Below are 16,743 nucleotides of genomic sequence, written 5' to 3'. Positions count from 1 at the left end.
ATAACCCCTCAATATACAGTAGATAACACAGGTTCCACCATTCACAATAGGTGATGTCACAGCTCACCTCCTCCTGTACAATGACTGATAACACCTCTATATACAGTAGATAACACAGGATCCTCCATTCACAATAGGTGATGTCACAGCTCTCCTCCTCCTCCTGTATAATGACTGGTAACTCCTCTATATACAGTAGATAACACAGGATCCACCATTCACAATAGGTAATGTCACAGCTCACCTCCTCCTCCTGTACAATGACTGGTAACTCCTCTATATACAGTAGATAACACAGGATCCACCATTCACAATAGGTAATGTCACAGCTCACCTCCTCCTCCTGTACAATGACTGGTAACTCCTCTATATACAGTAGATAACACAGGATCCACCATTCACAATAGGTGATGTCACAGCTCACCTCCTCCTCCTGTACAATGACTGATAACACCTTTATATACAGTAGATAACACAGGATCCACCATTCACAATAGGTGATGTCACAGCTCACCTCCTCCTCCTGTACAATGACTGATAACACCTCTATATACAGTAGATAACACAGGATCCGCCATTCACAATAGGTGATGTCACAGCTCACCTCCTCCTCCTGTACAATGACTGATAACACCTCTATATACAGTAGATAACACAGGATCCGCCATTCACAATAGGTGATGTCACAGCTCACCTCCTCCTCCTGTACAATGACTGATAACACCTCTATATACAGTAGATAACACAGAATCCACCATTCACAATAGGTGATGTCACAGCTCACCTCCTCCTCCTGTACAATGACTGATAACACCTCTATATACAGTAGATAACACAGGATCCGCCATTCACAATAGGTGATGTCACAGCTCTCCTCCTCCTCCTCATGTACAATGACCTTTTCCCTGATGAGGGCATTCTCATTAAATAATTCATTACAATTCAGTCTGATCTGAACCAGTCCGTTGCTGCTAATGTCCACGTGCCCATCAGGAAGTAGGAGTCTAATATTAGGCCTAGTGGCCAGTGTGAAAGGTGTGCAGTGTTTGTTTTCTTAAACAATTTGTAAACCTAAATTTAACACAAATATCTGATTTAAATAGGTTTTTATCAGATGACACATTCCCTTTAAGGACCATAATACATTTTATAGTATCAGCCCACTTCGCCCTGGAGCGGGTGTTTACCTTTTACAGATGGGACCAGGGGTAACCTCAAATCGCTGCTTATTAACTCTTAAAGTGCCCACGTCTTGATCAAAGGTGACTCCTTCCGTTAGATCGGTTCATCAGGTCCCCCAGTGACACGACAGGAGACTGTAAGACCCCAATGCAGTCAGCCCTATTGACCTAAAAAGAAATGTAAAAATAAAGAAAATTTTTATTTTATATTAAACTACTTTGTTTCTATATTATATAAAATAAAATTAAAAAAACTTTGCTTATTAGGTACCCACACGATCCTAAACAATTAATTTATCAAATTGTTCAGAAAACCCAAAAAATAAATTAATACAATAATTTTTTTTCTATATTTGCGCTGCAAAACAGATAATATTTTTTCGCAATTACAAATTAATTTACTTGTAGCAGAGGAATGTGAAACTTGATTAATGCGGCATGAAATGGGTATTCCCATCTGAGAGTATAACGACATGTAACCAATTGCCCTGAAAGTGTCAGAATTGGTAAAAGGCGACTTCTCGAAGTTCTGCTTTCTTTACACAGGCCGTGATGCCTTTCTTTTTTTACCTCTATGGCGGTATTTACCATGGGACGTTTATTAGGTTGGACGCTGTCATTACGTCTTTTGCTCCCGGAGCTTCATGTATTCGGGAGAGGGTTAATACGAACTATTTATCTTTTTATAAACTCAATACATTTAATACGTTTCTATCTAAAGGCAGAGACTCTGGTTTAGGAAAACGGATCCTTTTAAGCTTAATCCCTCGGCTCTCTTGCAGGGCATGTTATCGCGCCGTAATTGGCTGCAGACAGGTCGGGAAAGTTGCCAGGTTTGCAGGAGACACAGTTTTACAGTAATCGGAGATGAGCGAAGAAGGGACGGTTTATCTAATGCCCTTTGTGTTGTTGACACTGAACGTTTAAGTGTTGGGGGGGGGGTCGGATCAGTAAGAATGTGTAATACATGGCGCGCAGAAGTGGCCACTGTCCTGCCAGGACCTTTGATTGACAGCTGCACTCCGCAGCCTTCAATCACCTCCATAGCTGGATTCCTTAAGGCGGAGATCACGAGGGTGAAAGACCGGTCATAGTAAGAATCAAGGAAATGTTCGCAGGAATGTGTAACGTTTAGCCTTTGTTAATGGCCTCAATACATTCATCAATTGCTTACAATTTGCTGCAAGCTACGTATAGTGCACACCAATATCTTTAATTGGTAAAAAAAAAAATAATAATAATTAGGCAGGACTAATTCCAGCAATCCTCCATTCTGACTACGCCCGATCCTCCCAAGTCTCTACTTTCTGCTGCAGTCATGGCACAAGGACATGTGACCGCTGCAGCTAATCGCTGCTTCAAGCGATTCATCAATTTGGTAATTTCCAATGTTTTCAGTGGAAGATGGTAGTAGCAATCAACAAGGGTCCTAGTGATATGAGTATTATTTATTTTGTTTTAGGGGTATTTTTTTCTTTTTTTTGTCGAATACCCGCGAGACATGCAGCTGCGGGGACTCGAACATATTTTCCCTGCATGCTGAGAACACTTGGATAGCACTCAAGCATGCTCAGATAACACCTTATCCGTGCATGTTCACTCATCACTACTGACAACCCGTTGATCTGATTATTGATGATCAAACCCCTTTAATATCCATAGACTGTGATTAGGATATAGGATACATTGCTGGTAAATGTTTTGAAAGAAATAGTTTATCTCCTTCTGAACCCTGCTGTCCCAAGAACAGATTCCCACACTTGCTCTGCGCTGAAAGCGGATTTTCTTTCAGCAGACAGACATGAGAAAAATCAATATTTTCCTTTTTTGCGGCTTAGTGCTTTAACACGAGTTGGTTTCCTAGAAATCCCATCCTATAGACTATTGTTTATACCATCCTGGCCCCTGGAAGATCAAAATGTATCTAAATGCAAGTTCCTTTATTCCTCCGACAATAGAAAACAGGATACAGATTCCAGCTTCTGCTACTGTCCGCGTCTCAATAGTTACATGCTGGCAATGAAAACCACAAGACGATCAACAGAATGGCTTTGTACTGTACGACGGCAGCGTCTCAATCCCGTGTTTGCAGAGCTCGCTCGCACCATTGTTCTCCTTGCAGCTTGTTTCCGGTGAAGATTTGCAGATGAACCAATGTGCGGTTTGAGCGGGGGCAAGTCTGTATGATATCAGACGGCGGGTCACATCCATGCCAAGAGGAAGCAAACTGCAGAAGCGGAGGGGTTTCATGTTCTGCTAGAACCAGAAGGTCCAAACACGTCGTGCAGTCTAAAAATGAATAGACCAGGATGATGGAGATCGGTGGGGATAAAGCTCAAGAACAGTGTCAAGTCGTGTCAAGAACAGTGGAGGCATAGACCGGCCCGGAGCTTAGAGGGGATGTCCCATAAACTACCTTTATCACTAATCTCCAGGATAGATGATTAATGTGTAATCAATGAGGGTCCGGGTGCTTAGAGCCCCACCTATTTCATTAAGGGGACGCCTAAAGTGGGATTTGGGACCTCCAGTCTTGTGATGCAGTAAAACTGCCAAAGATCATACATACAGATTAAGGGACAACCCCTTTAAAAGTGTTTTTTCCAGGTATGTGCAAAAAAATGACAGTAAGGCTGATAGAATAACCAGATAACTTGTGCTCGCCTGGTAACTCTCCAGCACTCTAGAGGGTCTTTGTTAGGTAAAGTTCTGACTGACTAATGCTAGATTAGAAAAACATGACTTCTTTCTTTTAGAAACAGCGCCACCCCTGACCTTAGGCCATGCATGGTGTTGCAGATCCGCTCCATTCACTTCATGGGGACTGAGTTGCAATACCAGACACAACCCATGTGGCAATGTTTCTCGAATGTTGTGACTTAATCAATAATGGTGTTTTCCTCCATGTACGTATGTATAACGGAAGAGACGGGGTTAATGGCTCCTTATACGCAATGTGCTGCCGGTCTCTCCTTACATTGACGGACAGGTTCAGCCTTGTATAATAGACGCAGATAACACTTTACCTTGTCGCTTTTACACCTGACAAGACCTTACGTTGTGAGCAGTCAGATTTTAGTTTTTTTGCACCTGAACCGTGCCCGAGGATGCAATCTGCCAGGATTACAGTAACACTTAGTGACAAGCTGGCTGCGGGCGGGGTGCGATATTGTGAGTCAGCCAATCTGAGGATTTCTTCCTCGTGTTTTTATTTTTCTGCTGTCAGACTGTATTACAGTAGACTTGGCCGGATACTGAACAACAAGGACAGACACGATGCCCGAGCGCAGTACAAGATATCTAGAATTCTCCACCTTTAGGACCTGTTCTTCATGTAGAGTAGGACTCCAAAAACAGTGTTTCTCAAGTGGCTTCACTATTTGTTCATTGCTGGACTGACCTACGAGACCCCCGGCCATCCTGAAAATGAAGGAACTGCAGAAGGAGTTACGACACGGCTCCTTTCGATGTGGCCAGCTATAGATCACTGTACACGTAGATGGCTCAAGATTGAAGATTGACCCAGATGTTGGATCTTCATGATCAAAAAGTGATGCCATAGCCTGACTTTACTGGAGGAAGCCACAGAAAACCATAAAAATGTTTTTTATCTGGATGCTGAAAGGGAACGGTAGTATGACATGTTGACCGTTAAGACGAGTTCAAGGTTGGGTCTAGTCTACTAGAACGGGAACCATTCATATAGGGACCAGCGGCGGTGGTCAAAGCGGGGAGCTCTGCTTTGTCATGTGCGCGTGTCGTGATAAAGCAGATAGGCAGGGTTTGTCTACATGGGACAACTCCTTTTAAGTAGCATAAGGTAGAGTTGAGCTAAAAGATTTGCTGGTCCAATGGCCATGTTGGTAGTCTATGACCAAAACCTGTGAACCTTGTCCTACCTGCCGACATTCCCGGTTCCAAGCCTGACATCACACTGGTCTGGCTAATCAAAAGAGGCACCATGGATGCTGACATGTGCTAGGTTTGTAGAGCTGGTGATCTACAGTCACTGATTATTGCGTCGCCCCTCTTGTTCAATGTCCTGCAAATCTTTTTGCTAAATTCTAATATTAAGTCAATTTTATGACTGTCTTTATTCCATTGCCGCCAATGAAAACCTCCTCTTACCTGCTGGAATCACCGGCGCCTCGTCTGATTAGAAAGCCCGGTGTGGCGCCATTGTTGTGGTCCTGCATGACTTTGCGCTGGACGTACTAATAAGAAGGTGCTCAAGATACCGACAGGTTCGCGAAGTCCTGGCCCAACAGTCAGACTACCAGAAAAGCCGCTGGCCAAATTGGTAATTTATTTTATAGTCTTCACATTTTTTGCTTTTTTAGAATCTTTCTATCACATGAGAATAGTTGTGATAAAAATTCTATAGAATCCCAAACGCTTTAATCAGACGTCGCACGAGACTATTTACCGTAACTATCAAGCCTTTGCTTCCTTAGTTTAATTTCCTGAGATTCTACTCCATTTTCTCCCCAGATTTCGTCGGTGTCTTCTCTATTCCAGGACTTATGTAGATAACTAACAGCACATTAAAAATTCATTAGCCGGAAAGTTCATCTTTGTTGTGTTAAAGTAATAGGTGGCCTTTTTTGTTTATCCCATGCCAAACAACATTCGGTGCCAGAGAGCAGATCTGTCTAATTTCTATCACAGCTGTACAAGGTGAGGAAATAAAAAGGGATCGGAATGAAACCGGAGAACCGGGCAGATGAGAAAATGGGAGACTATCCTCCTCCTGGTTATTATTCCTCTTGATAAACGGTGAGCCTAAGACAGGTAAAGCCTGAAGAAGACCCAGCCGCTTCTGCAGATTGATGGCATTAGGTAGAAGCTTAGGAGAGAATGTGATTTGCCGGCTGACATTTGTATCTGCTTCTCTCCATCTCTGTAACCTCTCCCGTAATACGGCAGCATCTGCGCGCTCGCTGTTTTTGAGAACGCACTTGCCAAGGGATAGATTGAAAGGTTACAGTTTTTTTTGTTTTATGACGTTAACAAATTAAAGAATAGAATAGATAAATATATATCTTTATATCAATATATTTATCTTCGAAGGATAGTGAGGACTCGTGACACGATTGATTGTAAAAGTGCTCCAACATAATGGGATAAATTCAGATTACTAATAACTTTTTTGCAAGTTAACCTTTATCCTACGGATAGGGAATCATTTTTTGGGTGGAGGGGGATGGTGCATAATCCTTTTAAAGGAAATATACAGTTATGGCCAAAAGTTTTGGCAGGCTTGAAATTGTTACAGAAAATGAAACCTTTCTCCCAGAAAATTATTTAAGTTACACATGTTTGTTTCCCTTGTGTGTATTGAAGCAACACAAACTGAAAAAAGACAAATTGGATATAATTTCACACAAAGCCCTCAAAATGGGCTATACAAAATTATCACCTTTCCAAAATTTGTGGGTAAACAACTTTGTTGAAGCATGTGATACTCGTAAAAGCTCACCTGTGGCAAGTAACAGGTGTGGACAATATGAAAATCACACCTGAAATCAAATTAAAAGTAGGAGAAGTTGGCTCAATCTTTGCATTGTGTGTCTGTGTGTGTGCCACACTAAGCATGGAGAACAGAAAGAGGGGAAGAGAACTGTCTGAGGACTTGAGAACCAAAATTGTTGAAAAATATCCGCAATCTCAAGGTTACATTCCACCTCCAGAGATCTTGATGTTCATTTGTCTACGGGTGTACAACATAATCAAGAAGTTTACAACCTATAGCACTGTAGCTCATCTCCCTGGACTTGGATGGCAGAGAAAAACTGATGAAAGGTTGCAACGCGGGATTGTCCAGATGGTGGATAAGCAGCCCCAATCAAGTTAAAAAGAAATTCAAGCTGTCCTGCAGGCTCCGGGTGCATCAGCGTCAGCGCAATCTATCCATCGACATTTGGATGAAGTGAAACGCTATGGCGGGAGACCCCGAGGACCCCACTGCTGACACAGACAAAAAAGCTAGAATGGAGTTTGACAAAATCCTTCTGTAAAAGCGTCTTGTGGACAAATGAGACTGAGACATATGGAGACACAGTTCTGAAATTTATTTTTTTTAACCACTAAAATATAAATATTAAAAAAGCATATAATTTTGGTATCGTGGTAAGTGTACTGACCCGGAAAACTGTATTAGGGTATGTGCACACGTTCAGGATTTCTTGCAGAAATTTCTGCCAGAAATCCGCATGCGTTTTTTTTTTTTTCGCATTTTTTATGCGTTTTTTTACGCGTTTTTTTTCCAGAGCTTTCCCAAAGCATTAAATAGCGGGAAAAACGCGAAAAATTAGCAAAATTAATGAACATGCTGCTTTTTTGTACCGCAATGTGTTTTTTTGTTTGTTTTTTTTCGGAAAAAAACGCATCATGTGCACAAAATTTGCGAAATGCATTCTAAATGATAGGATGCATATGTATGCGTTTTTTATGCATTTTTATCGTGTTTTTATATAAAAAAAAACGTGAAAAATCCTGAACGTGTGCACATACCTTTACCGAGTGATTTTTACTGCTTACTGATCGCCATAAAAACAAAGCCCAAAATAATTAATCGTGTACCGTAATTCCGTTTTTTCACCATTGTTCCTCTTTTGGAAGTTTTTTTTTTTCTTCTTGTTTTTGGGTACATTATATGGCAAAATAGTGTCAATCAAAACTACGTCTCACCCACAATACATAAGACCTCCAAGAGTTATGGGTCTTGGAACAAGGGAAAGGAAAAAAATAATTCTGGGGTCCTTTTAAAAGTGTAAGGAGATTTTCGGAGGCTTTTTGATGCAGTTTTCTGACTTCTGACATCGAAATAAAATAGAGTGCCTGATCACCGGACTCCATCAAGTGTTGCTTTGTTGCTTTTCTGACTTGGTTCCTTATGTTTCGCAGTAGCTTCCTCTGGTGCTGCGGATCTTTTCCGTTTAAATGATAGGGATCATGCTGAATTAAAGGCATAGCCACCATGAAATGTATGGCGTGCTCCTGGTGCACAGTGAAGGTAATGTAGCTCTCGGCAGAACACATTCAGCCGATTGCATGAAGATTTAGGCCTCCACATCCCTATCCTAGGAAGGAGGCAGCAGTGCCAAATGCTGCATCATAGTTCTGCTTTCTTATATTTTACAGACCATAAGTGATTTTTAGCAGAACTTGTAGAGCGTCGTGCACACACAAGCTGCTTCCAATTATCGTTAAGTATGTGGGAGAAGATAGCAGATCTAGAAATATCTGTAAGGGGTAACAAAAAGAGCGCACATGGGGTAGCGGAGAAACCCATATCGAAGGTTTCCCAGCACTTGCTCACAATAAATGCTGTGGCCCGGCGCACTGACAGTACATCGATTTCTCCCCTCGTCTTTCCTTTACTGTAAGCAGAAAGTAGTTATTGCATTTTACACTAAATGCCAGACAGGTGGGTGAGGTTCCCATAACATCTTAACAGCCAGAAGGTCACCGAATCAAATCCCAGGGAACCTGCAAAGCCTTTCATCCAGCAGAGGTAAACAGAATGTGGAGCCGTAATAACTGAGAAGATGTATTCATTACTGTGTAAAGCGCTCCGTGATCTGCGGATAAGAGGAGGCGGATGAGGGAAGATATTACTTTTATTACTAGTATTCTGCTAACTGTGCCATTTGTAAGAAATAAATTGTATTGCGCCGAGCACTGAATGATGGGGATCAGCTCCGGTCAGCGCTGCCGCGGGAAGACTTATTACTTGTATGCACATAATATTCTTCTTTACACGTGCACAACTTCTTCATTGTATATTGCAGTGCAAAAATAATGGTGAGTTAAGAGTCGTATTCGCAAATAAAATAGCTATAAAATGCTGCATCAGTTTGTAAGAATTTCTGCACATATTGTTTGTTTTGTAGAACAAAATGCTGTAATAAGGGTACAAAGTGCAATTGTAAAAAAAAAAGTTAGTTTGTCCCTGTTTAAACAGCTTCCGTAGTGCTCATCACCTGGCTTTCCTGCATCGTGGAAATAAACATTTGTTCAGTTTTTGTAGGCCTCTCATATATTGCCCAATTAACCATCCCAAGGGATATTAAGCCTACAAATTGATATAAAAGGAAGGTTCCACTGTATAGAATAGAATATTCTTATAGTCGCATCAGAATGAAAATATTAAGTCAAACTGGGTAAGTTGTAAGTTAGAATATTCCAGAGCACGTCCTTTTAGAATATTCCAATGCGCGTCCTTTTAGAATATTCCACATTAAAGTGCAAAGAGGCAGAGTAGGTCTTAAAAAACGGGGATCACCACACAATGGAATATAGCAAAATTGAACATAGCTTTATTTAAAAAAAAAATATACAAACAAGAGGCAAAGCACAAACATCTAAAACCATTTAAAAAGGGTACTAGACAACCCTGTATACAAAACAGCCCCAAATAAGGCTAAAGGTACCTTCACACGAAACGACTTTGTAACGATATCGCTAGCGATCCGTGACATTGCAGCGTCCTCGCTAGCGATATCGTTTAGTTTGACACGCAGCAGCGATCAGGATCCTGCTGTGATGTCGCTGAATAAAGTTCAGAACTTTATTTGGTCGTCCGATCGCCGTGTATCGTTGTGTTTGACAGCAAAAGCAACGATACCAGCGATGTTTTACACTGGTAACCAGGGTAAACATCGTGTTACTAAGAGCAGGGCCGCGCTTAGTAACCCGATGTTTACCCTGGTTACCAGCGTAAAATGTAAAAAAAACAAACAGTACATACTTACATGCGTCCCCCGGCGTCCGCTTCCCACACTGACTGAGCGCCGCAAAGTGAAAGTGAAAGCACAGCACAGCGGTGACGTCACCGCTGTGCCCTGCTACTGCCAGCGCTCACACAGTGCAGGAAGCGGACGCCGGGGGACGCATGTAAGTATGTACTGTTTGTTTTTTTTACATTTTACGCTGGTAACCAGGGTAATCATCGGGTTACTAAGCGCGGCCCTGTGCTTAGCAACCCGATGTTTACCCTGGTTACCCGGGGACCTCGGCATCGTTGGTCGCTGGAGAGCGGTGTGTGACAGCTCTCCAGCGACCAAACAGCGACGCTGCAGCGATCGGCATCGTTGTCGCTATCGCTGCAGCGTCGCTTCGTGTGAAGGTACCTTTAGATCATGACCCTTCCATGACTAGCCAAGAGCAAAGCCATGTGAAAATGAGACCTTACAAGCTGTGGTGCGAGCTATGCGGGTGCCCAATGCGTATCGCCACCCACTGGTGGCTTCGTCAGGGGTAGTGTCCGCATTGCCAGCCTGATGCTTTAAATAGGAAATAATTAGTATACAATACCATATGCAGAATAATTTTAGAATATTCCAGAGCGCGTCCTTTTAGAATATTCCAGAGCGCGTCCTTTTAGAATATTCCAGAGCGCGTCCTTTTAGAATATTCCAGAGCGCGTCCTTTTAGAATATATCTTAGAGGGAAATGGTCATGAATTTTGGACGGTCCCATAAGCTTAGGTTGAAATATAGAGGAACATATGGAAGAAGAAAAACCACTTTGTTTTTCATTTAATACCCTGGAATGCTGTCTGATTATTAATACAGATCTAAATATGTATAAAGTAACTCGTGTTAATTTAAAAAACACCTGTCACCAAATCCAAAGTGGGCAGTTTTTGCTCTTATTTTATTCCCGCTGCTCCGCTGAGTGTTTTATTTTTAACATTTTTTAATACGATTTCTGAGATGTGGACCTTTTTTATTTAGGGCTAATTTTTATGATATTTTATCAAAGGGGAGTGGCTCACAGAGTAATAGCCTAAAGACACGCCCCAGAGGAATATTTGAGCCATGCCCTTTTGATAAAGACCGTAAAAATTTGCACTAATGGTAAAGGTCCATACCTCTGGAACCGTATGGCGGATTTAAAAAAAAAAAAATATTCAGGGGAGCAGCGGGAATAAATTACGAGTAAAATCTGTCTGCTTTTGACCTGCTTTAAATTGTAGTCTTTGACATATTTGTAAAGATTCACATCGACTTGCTAAGGTGACCATAGATTATCTATAGGACAAGGTCTCCCAGGGAATGTACAAGACAGTTTTTCAGCTGCTGATTTGCTTGCAGAAAATCCTCTGTGTATTAAAGACGCAGATTTGTAAAGGGGATTTCCTGAAATCTCATTCTCTTGCTGCAGAGAAAATCCGCAGCGTAAATTCACCAGAGATGTGTAATAGAAATCTGTGTTTTGACAATTTATACTGTTGATATCAAGGTGTGATGAAAGTGAGCAGCGCTGATCATCCAACGAATTCTCAAGTGGTCGGCGATAATCACAGAGTGTATTAAAGCCAATGCTGAGGACATGATCGGCTATTAATGCATTGAATAATCCTGATTCTTGGCCAGGAGTCATAAACCATTATGGCATTTAGAAGATACATAGAAACAATAGACAGAAACAGTGTATCTTCTGATAAGTACAAATCTATGGTGGCAAATTACTGTATATTCATGGCCTCTTCCCAAAGACCGTTCCATTGCCAGCCTTATCTTATTCTTTCCAGGTGATTTTTCATTTTTACTTTTTCGTTTTTTTGTTCTCTCCTTCTTTCAAAAAAAAAAAAAAAAATGTCTTTTTTTTTTTTTTTTTTTTTTTTTTACTTTATCTACTTTTAGGTGGAATTTTTGCAGAAACATAGAAAGTTCTGAAAGGCTCTTAAAATTTCAATCACCATTGCAGGTTGATGAGTGTACTGAACTGCTACAGCCATGCCAAAGGGTGCACAAAGCGCCTGTGCTTAGTTTGTACGGTCATTTCGGAGCGGACAGGTTCCCTTTAATCAGTTCATGGCCGGTCGGCTTTTGTTGGGTAATTTGTGGCAAGTACAAAACAAACTATCAGCTAAAATTTAAGCAATGCAAATATTCCTGCCATTTATTTAGTTGATCATAACGAAATATTAAAAAAACCTATATCCTAATTTTTACTTTCCTATTTGATTGTAAATTGTTTAGAAAAAAAAAAAAATGAAATAGTTGAAAGATTTAAATAAAGTAAAAAGTGTGTGTGTATATATATATATATATATATATATATATATATATATATATATATATATATATTTATTTATATTTAAAAAATTATATATTTAATGATATTAGAAATTACATATAAAGAAACTCAAACCAATTACCGTATTTATAAAAGTACTAAATAAAATAACTCAGGTTTTCGTGCAGCTATGATGTGAAAACTTTTTTTAACTTTATTTTAATATATAATAATAATAATAATAATAATTTTTATTTATATAGCGCCAACATATTCCGCAGCGCTTTACAACTTAAACTCAACTCAATACAACTCAATATATATATTGAATATAATCGGCTCTGGCGCTGAATTGTTACATGTGCAATGTGTGAGGTGCGAAATTACTTTTATCTAAAAATGCAGCTATTATTGCTCATTATTTTCCAGCTTTTTTTTCTCAGTCTCTACATGTCGTTCCCCTATTTTTACCTAACAGCAGCCATCTCTGTAGGTCGCATTCACAATATATTCACATGATCTCATTAAACCTGATCTCGAACTGTTGAACGTTTCTGAGACCCATCGGAGAAGTATACAGTGTATATAATCTCTCACTCTGTTTTAGTCATTACGCACTCCCCCCTTCCCAGATTAATTCCGAGGGTTTGGAGCCGGGCCCCGCAGCGAGAGTCATGTAGCAGTTCCGCTGCCGTGCGGGGAAAGCCACAGATTCCACGTTTAATTAAATGGAAGAAAACCACAGGACCTTTGTTACTGTCAACTCCCAGCAAGGAGTAATCTGGGGCTGGCAGTGACAACTTACCTTTACCTTTGTTTAAAGAAAATAAAGCAGAAATTAAGTATGTAAAATAAATATATAAAAATAACATTAAATTTTATTCTGCATAAAGGGAGAGGTTTTTTTTTTTTGTTTTTTTTTACACATATTGTGCATTGAAAATAAGCACTGAGCAATGGAAGTTAGTTTCATTGGGCAGAACAATAATCGGACATGCGTCATCATTTTTCTCAATTGGAAGTTCAGTAGTAAACATTGAATGCAAACGAAATGGCTTAATAAAACAAGGAAAATTGCAAACCTTTGGTTATAAAAGACACTTAATGGAAAACATACCAGTCAATAGTATCGTATCAACAATCCAAATGGTGGATTAATAGTTCAGTATTGATAAGACTGGGACGGACCATAACAGACAAACTGCACACTCATTAAGATAAAAATCTACAGAAGAACGCAGTCATAAGTCCAAAAATATAGAAATATACAAAAAACTTTATTGAGATAACAGGTATAAAAGTAGCAAACATGGGAAATCCACCCGTGCCATCCGCAGCACGTACACACGGACAGCGCAAGGTGCACACAAATGTATCGTGTAAACTAGGTCATGGTAGCATTTATATATAATGTACATCAGAATAGTAAATATCCATAGTTAGCTACAATGCCAGCCAAATTACCAACACCGAAAGGGTATACATACCAATGGTTAAGTCAGAAGAATGTGTGCACCGAGCGTCTGTCCCCCCCCCCGACGCACGTTTCGGCAGATGCCTTTCTCAAGGGGTAAATCCTGATCTCGACTGGTTTGTTTAAAAATAAGAATAAAAAAAAATTGCTTTACTCACCATCCCTGGGTCCAGTGTGGAGACTCCACTGCGGCTTACATTTTGTGGTAGGATATGTGTACACGTTAAGTTTTTGGATGCAGAAATTTCTGCACCATTTTGGCATCTCTTGGAAGAAAAAAACACAGCTGCAAAAACGCACGTTTTTGCCACGTTTTCAATGCGTTTTTGCTTCTGTTTTTGGACAGCAATGAATGCTATATGGATGTATAATAGATATAAGTAGACAGACATATATCGACAGACATATAGTCAGACCTATAATTCAACAACCCCCCAACATATTAGAAATTTGCACCCTGTGAAACTTCTTGGACACCTCTTTATAAGTGAAACAATAAAATGAAAAAACGATGTAGTGTGGCAGACAGCTGAGAGCTGATATTATCAGGCTGGGAAGGTCTCGTGTTGTTGGGCCCTTCCCAGCCTAAGAATACAAGCCTGCAGCCTCCCCAGAAGTCGCAGATCACATCAGATACTAAAATTCTGGCGCTTCGCCTTTGCTCTTCCCAATGACCTGGTGCATTGGCAATCGGGGTAATGGTGCTTGGGGTTGATGTCAGCTGTTTGGGGTCCAAAAACTCAGGTGATATCAAGCGCTGTTTTGAAGGAAAGCGGTGTTGCTTTAAAGGGATGATCTCATCGAATGAATGCAGTTCACACCGGTCTTCAGAACTGCGCCTTATTTCCTTTTCTTAGACTGCCTTATATCCCGTCGGTTGTATAGCCGGATGTTGACGTCTGCAGGTTGTCGTCTTCACTTTATATTGTTTTTTCCTCCCAGGATGAGCGAGAAGCTAGAGAAAATGTAAAACGGGAGCAAGATGAAGCGTATCGTCTGTCCCTAGAAGCGGACCGAGCCAAGGTGGGTGCCCCACATCCACGTATGGGCAGCGTTCACTTTGGGATCATAGATGTTTAGGATAAACTGATATTTCTTCTTCCTGTCACAGAGGGAAGCCCAGGAGAGAGAAATGGCTGAACAGTCCCGGCTGGAACAGATAAAGAAAGAACAGGAGCAGGAAAGAGAGGTAACATGCTGTTCTTTAAGGAAGTTACTGAAAAAGTGTGCCACGCCTGGTCATGGTGTGTGTCTGGTATTGGAGCTGTGCGCTAGGGAAATATGCTGAGATGCAATACCACATGCCACCTATGGATAGATGTGGCGCTGTTTTAGGAAGGAGGCAACAATTTCTATATTTTTTCTGGGCAAGCACTGAAACTGGCCAATAAATTCTTCACCATGACTGTAATAAGGTGGCTGTATGCAGTTGACAAAATGGGTTTACTTTCTGTGCCTGCGACAGCACTACCTTTGTCCATAGGCCGTGTCTGGTATTACAGCTTTGCGCTATTATGTTGATGAGCAGCAATACCAGATACAGTTCATTAAAGGGACTGTCTAGACTTGGGGTTCAAATCTGCAGTTACTCAGTGACTGGAGACTTGTAGATCGTCACAGCGCGCAGTGTGCCTACTGTCAGGATTCTCTGACGCCGGAAACAGGCGGTGATGTGACCGCAAGTAGGCAATTTCCATACTTCCGGCCACATTCTGACTAGACGTACCCAGCCTCACTCAATTCACTTGTATTGAGTGAGGCCTTGCATGTCTAGTAGGCATGTGTCCGCATGTATGGAAATCACATATTTGTGGTCACATGACTCCGGCGCTGACACCGGACAATCTTGACAGCGCGCACACTGTGCGCTGTGAGGATTGCCAAGACTGCAGACTTGAATCCCAAGCCTGGACAAGCCCTTTAACCGTTTATTGTAGTAAGTGTGCAGGGGACATAGGTGAGCACACAGCAGATATGTGTTATACAGCCAGAATGTGTCTCAAATAGCTGAGAGAGGAGCTTAATCTGTTTCCGAGTTTTTAACTATTTAGATGTCGATATCAATCTCTGAAATTGGGGGGTACCAGTGTATTACCATGGCAGTCCCAAGGTCTGTTGAAGGCCCCCACGGCTGCCATCTTGGTACTACTGTGAAGCCCAGCGACAGGCTAGGCTTTATAATATACCATGATTTACACTATGTTGTGCAATACTTTTGGTATATAGAAATAGGAATGAAAACATTGCAGATTCGGGTTTAGTTTAGTTCTCAAGTGTATCATTTCTTCTTTTTTTTTTTTTTAATCCAGAGTTATGAGCGTTTTAATTTTGTGTGCCTAATATGCTCATTTTTATGGTCTTTACAAGGTGGCATAGCTTTCAGGATCCTCAGGGGTGTGTCTTTAGCCTGCTCTGAATTATTATTCTGTGAGCCACGCCTCTGGGGATCGACCATAAAATTTAGTACCATGTATTAAGGACAATATCTCTGAAACTGTATGGTGGATTTAAAGAAAAAAAACCCTGAATATTTAAGGGAGCAGCGGAAATAAGAAGAGCACACAAACTGGACACTTAGTGAAACATCTTTAAGACTTACAAGCATGTGTTAACCTAGCCGGCTATACTGGAAAACCCTGGGGGACTTTTAGGCCCTAAGTTGCCAGCATAGTAGCCTCATCCTGGGGGATTGTATGTAGTAATTTGTCAAAACCCCCCGGATTTGAACAGGAATTAATTTAAAAAAAAATTGATGCAAAGCAGAAAATTACATAAAATGGCTAAATGACAATGATTCACCTGGCATGTGACTATAGCAGCCAATCACTGATCGTAGCACTGTCCGCACCTTTTACATCACCACTCATGGTATCATTCATTTTGCACTTGTGAACTGTCCTTTAAGGGGCTGATCAGCCCTACACAGCGACTCTCTCCTTGGTGCTTGAGTGGGCACAGGCAGAAAGTACCACGCATTGCCCCACTCGCTCACCTGGCATGTGACTATAGCAGCCGATCACTGATCGTAGCACCTTCGGCACCTTTTACATCACCACTCAT

The 16,743-nt window shown here is 41.1% G+C and overlaps 1 protein-coding gene across 1 annotated transcript in view; it reads left to right on the top strand.

Moving 5' to 3' along the window:
* Positions 1 to 16,743, top strand: part of FAF1 (Fas associated factor 1) — a 188,509-nt gene that overhangs the window by 145,602 nt on the left and 26,164 nt on the right. Inside the window, exons 16-17 of the mRNA XM_077277215.1 lie at positions 14,626 to 14,706; positions 14,795 to 14,872. Coding sequence (XP_077133330.1) covers positions 14,626 to 14,706; positions 14,795 to 14,872 — 159 coding nt within the window. The remainder of the gene's footprint in view (positions 1 to 14,625; positions 14,707 to 14,794; positions 14,873 to 16,743) is intronic.

The sequence above is a fragment of the Ranitomeya variabilis genome, chromosome 8, assembly GCF_051348905.1.
Source record: "Ranitomeya variabilis isolate aRanVar5 chromosome 8, aRanVar5.hap1, whole genome shotgun sequence".
NCBI classification, from domain to species: Eukaryota; Metazoa; Chordata; class Amphibia; order Anura; family Dendrobatidae; genus Ranitomeya; species Ranitomeya variabilis.
This window is presented reverse-complemented; position numbering and strand designations above follow the sequence as displayed.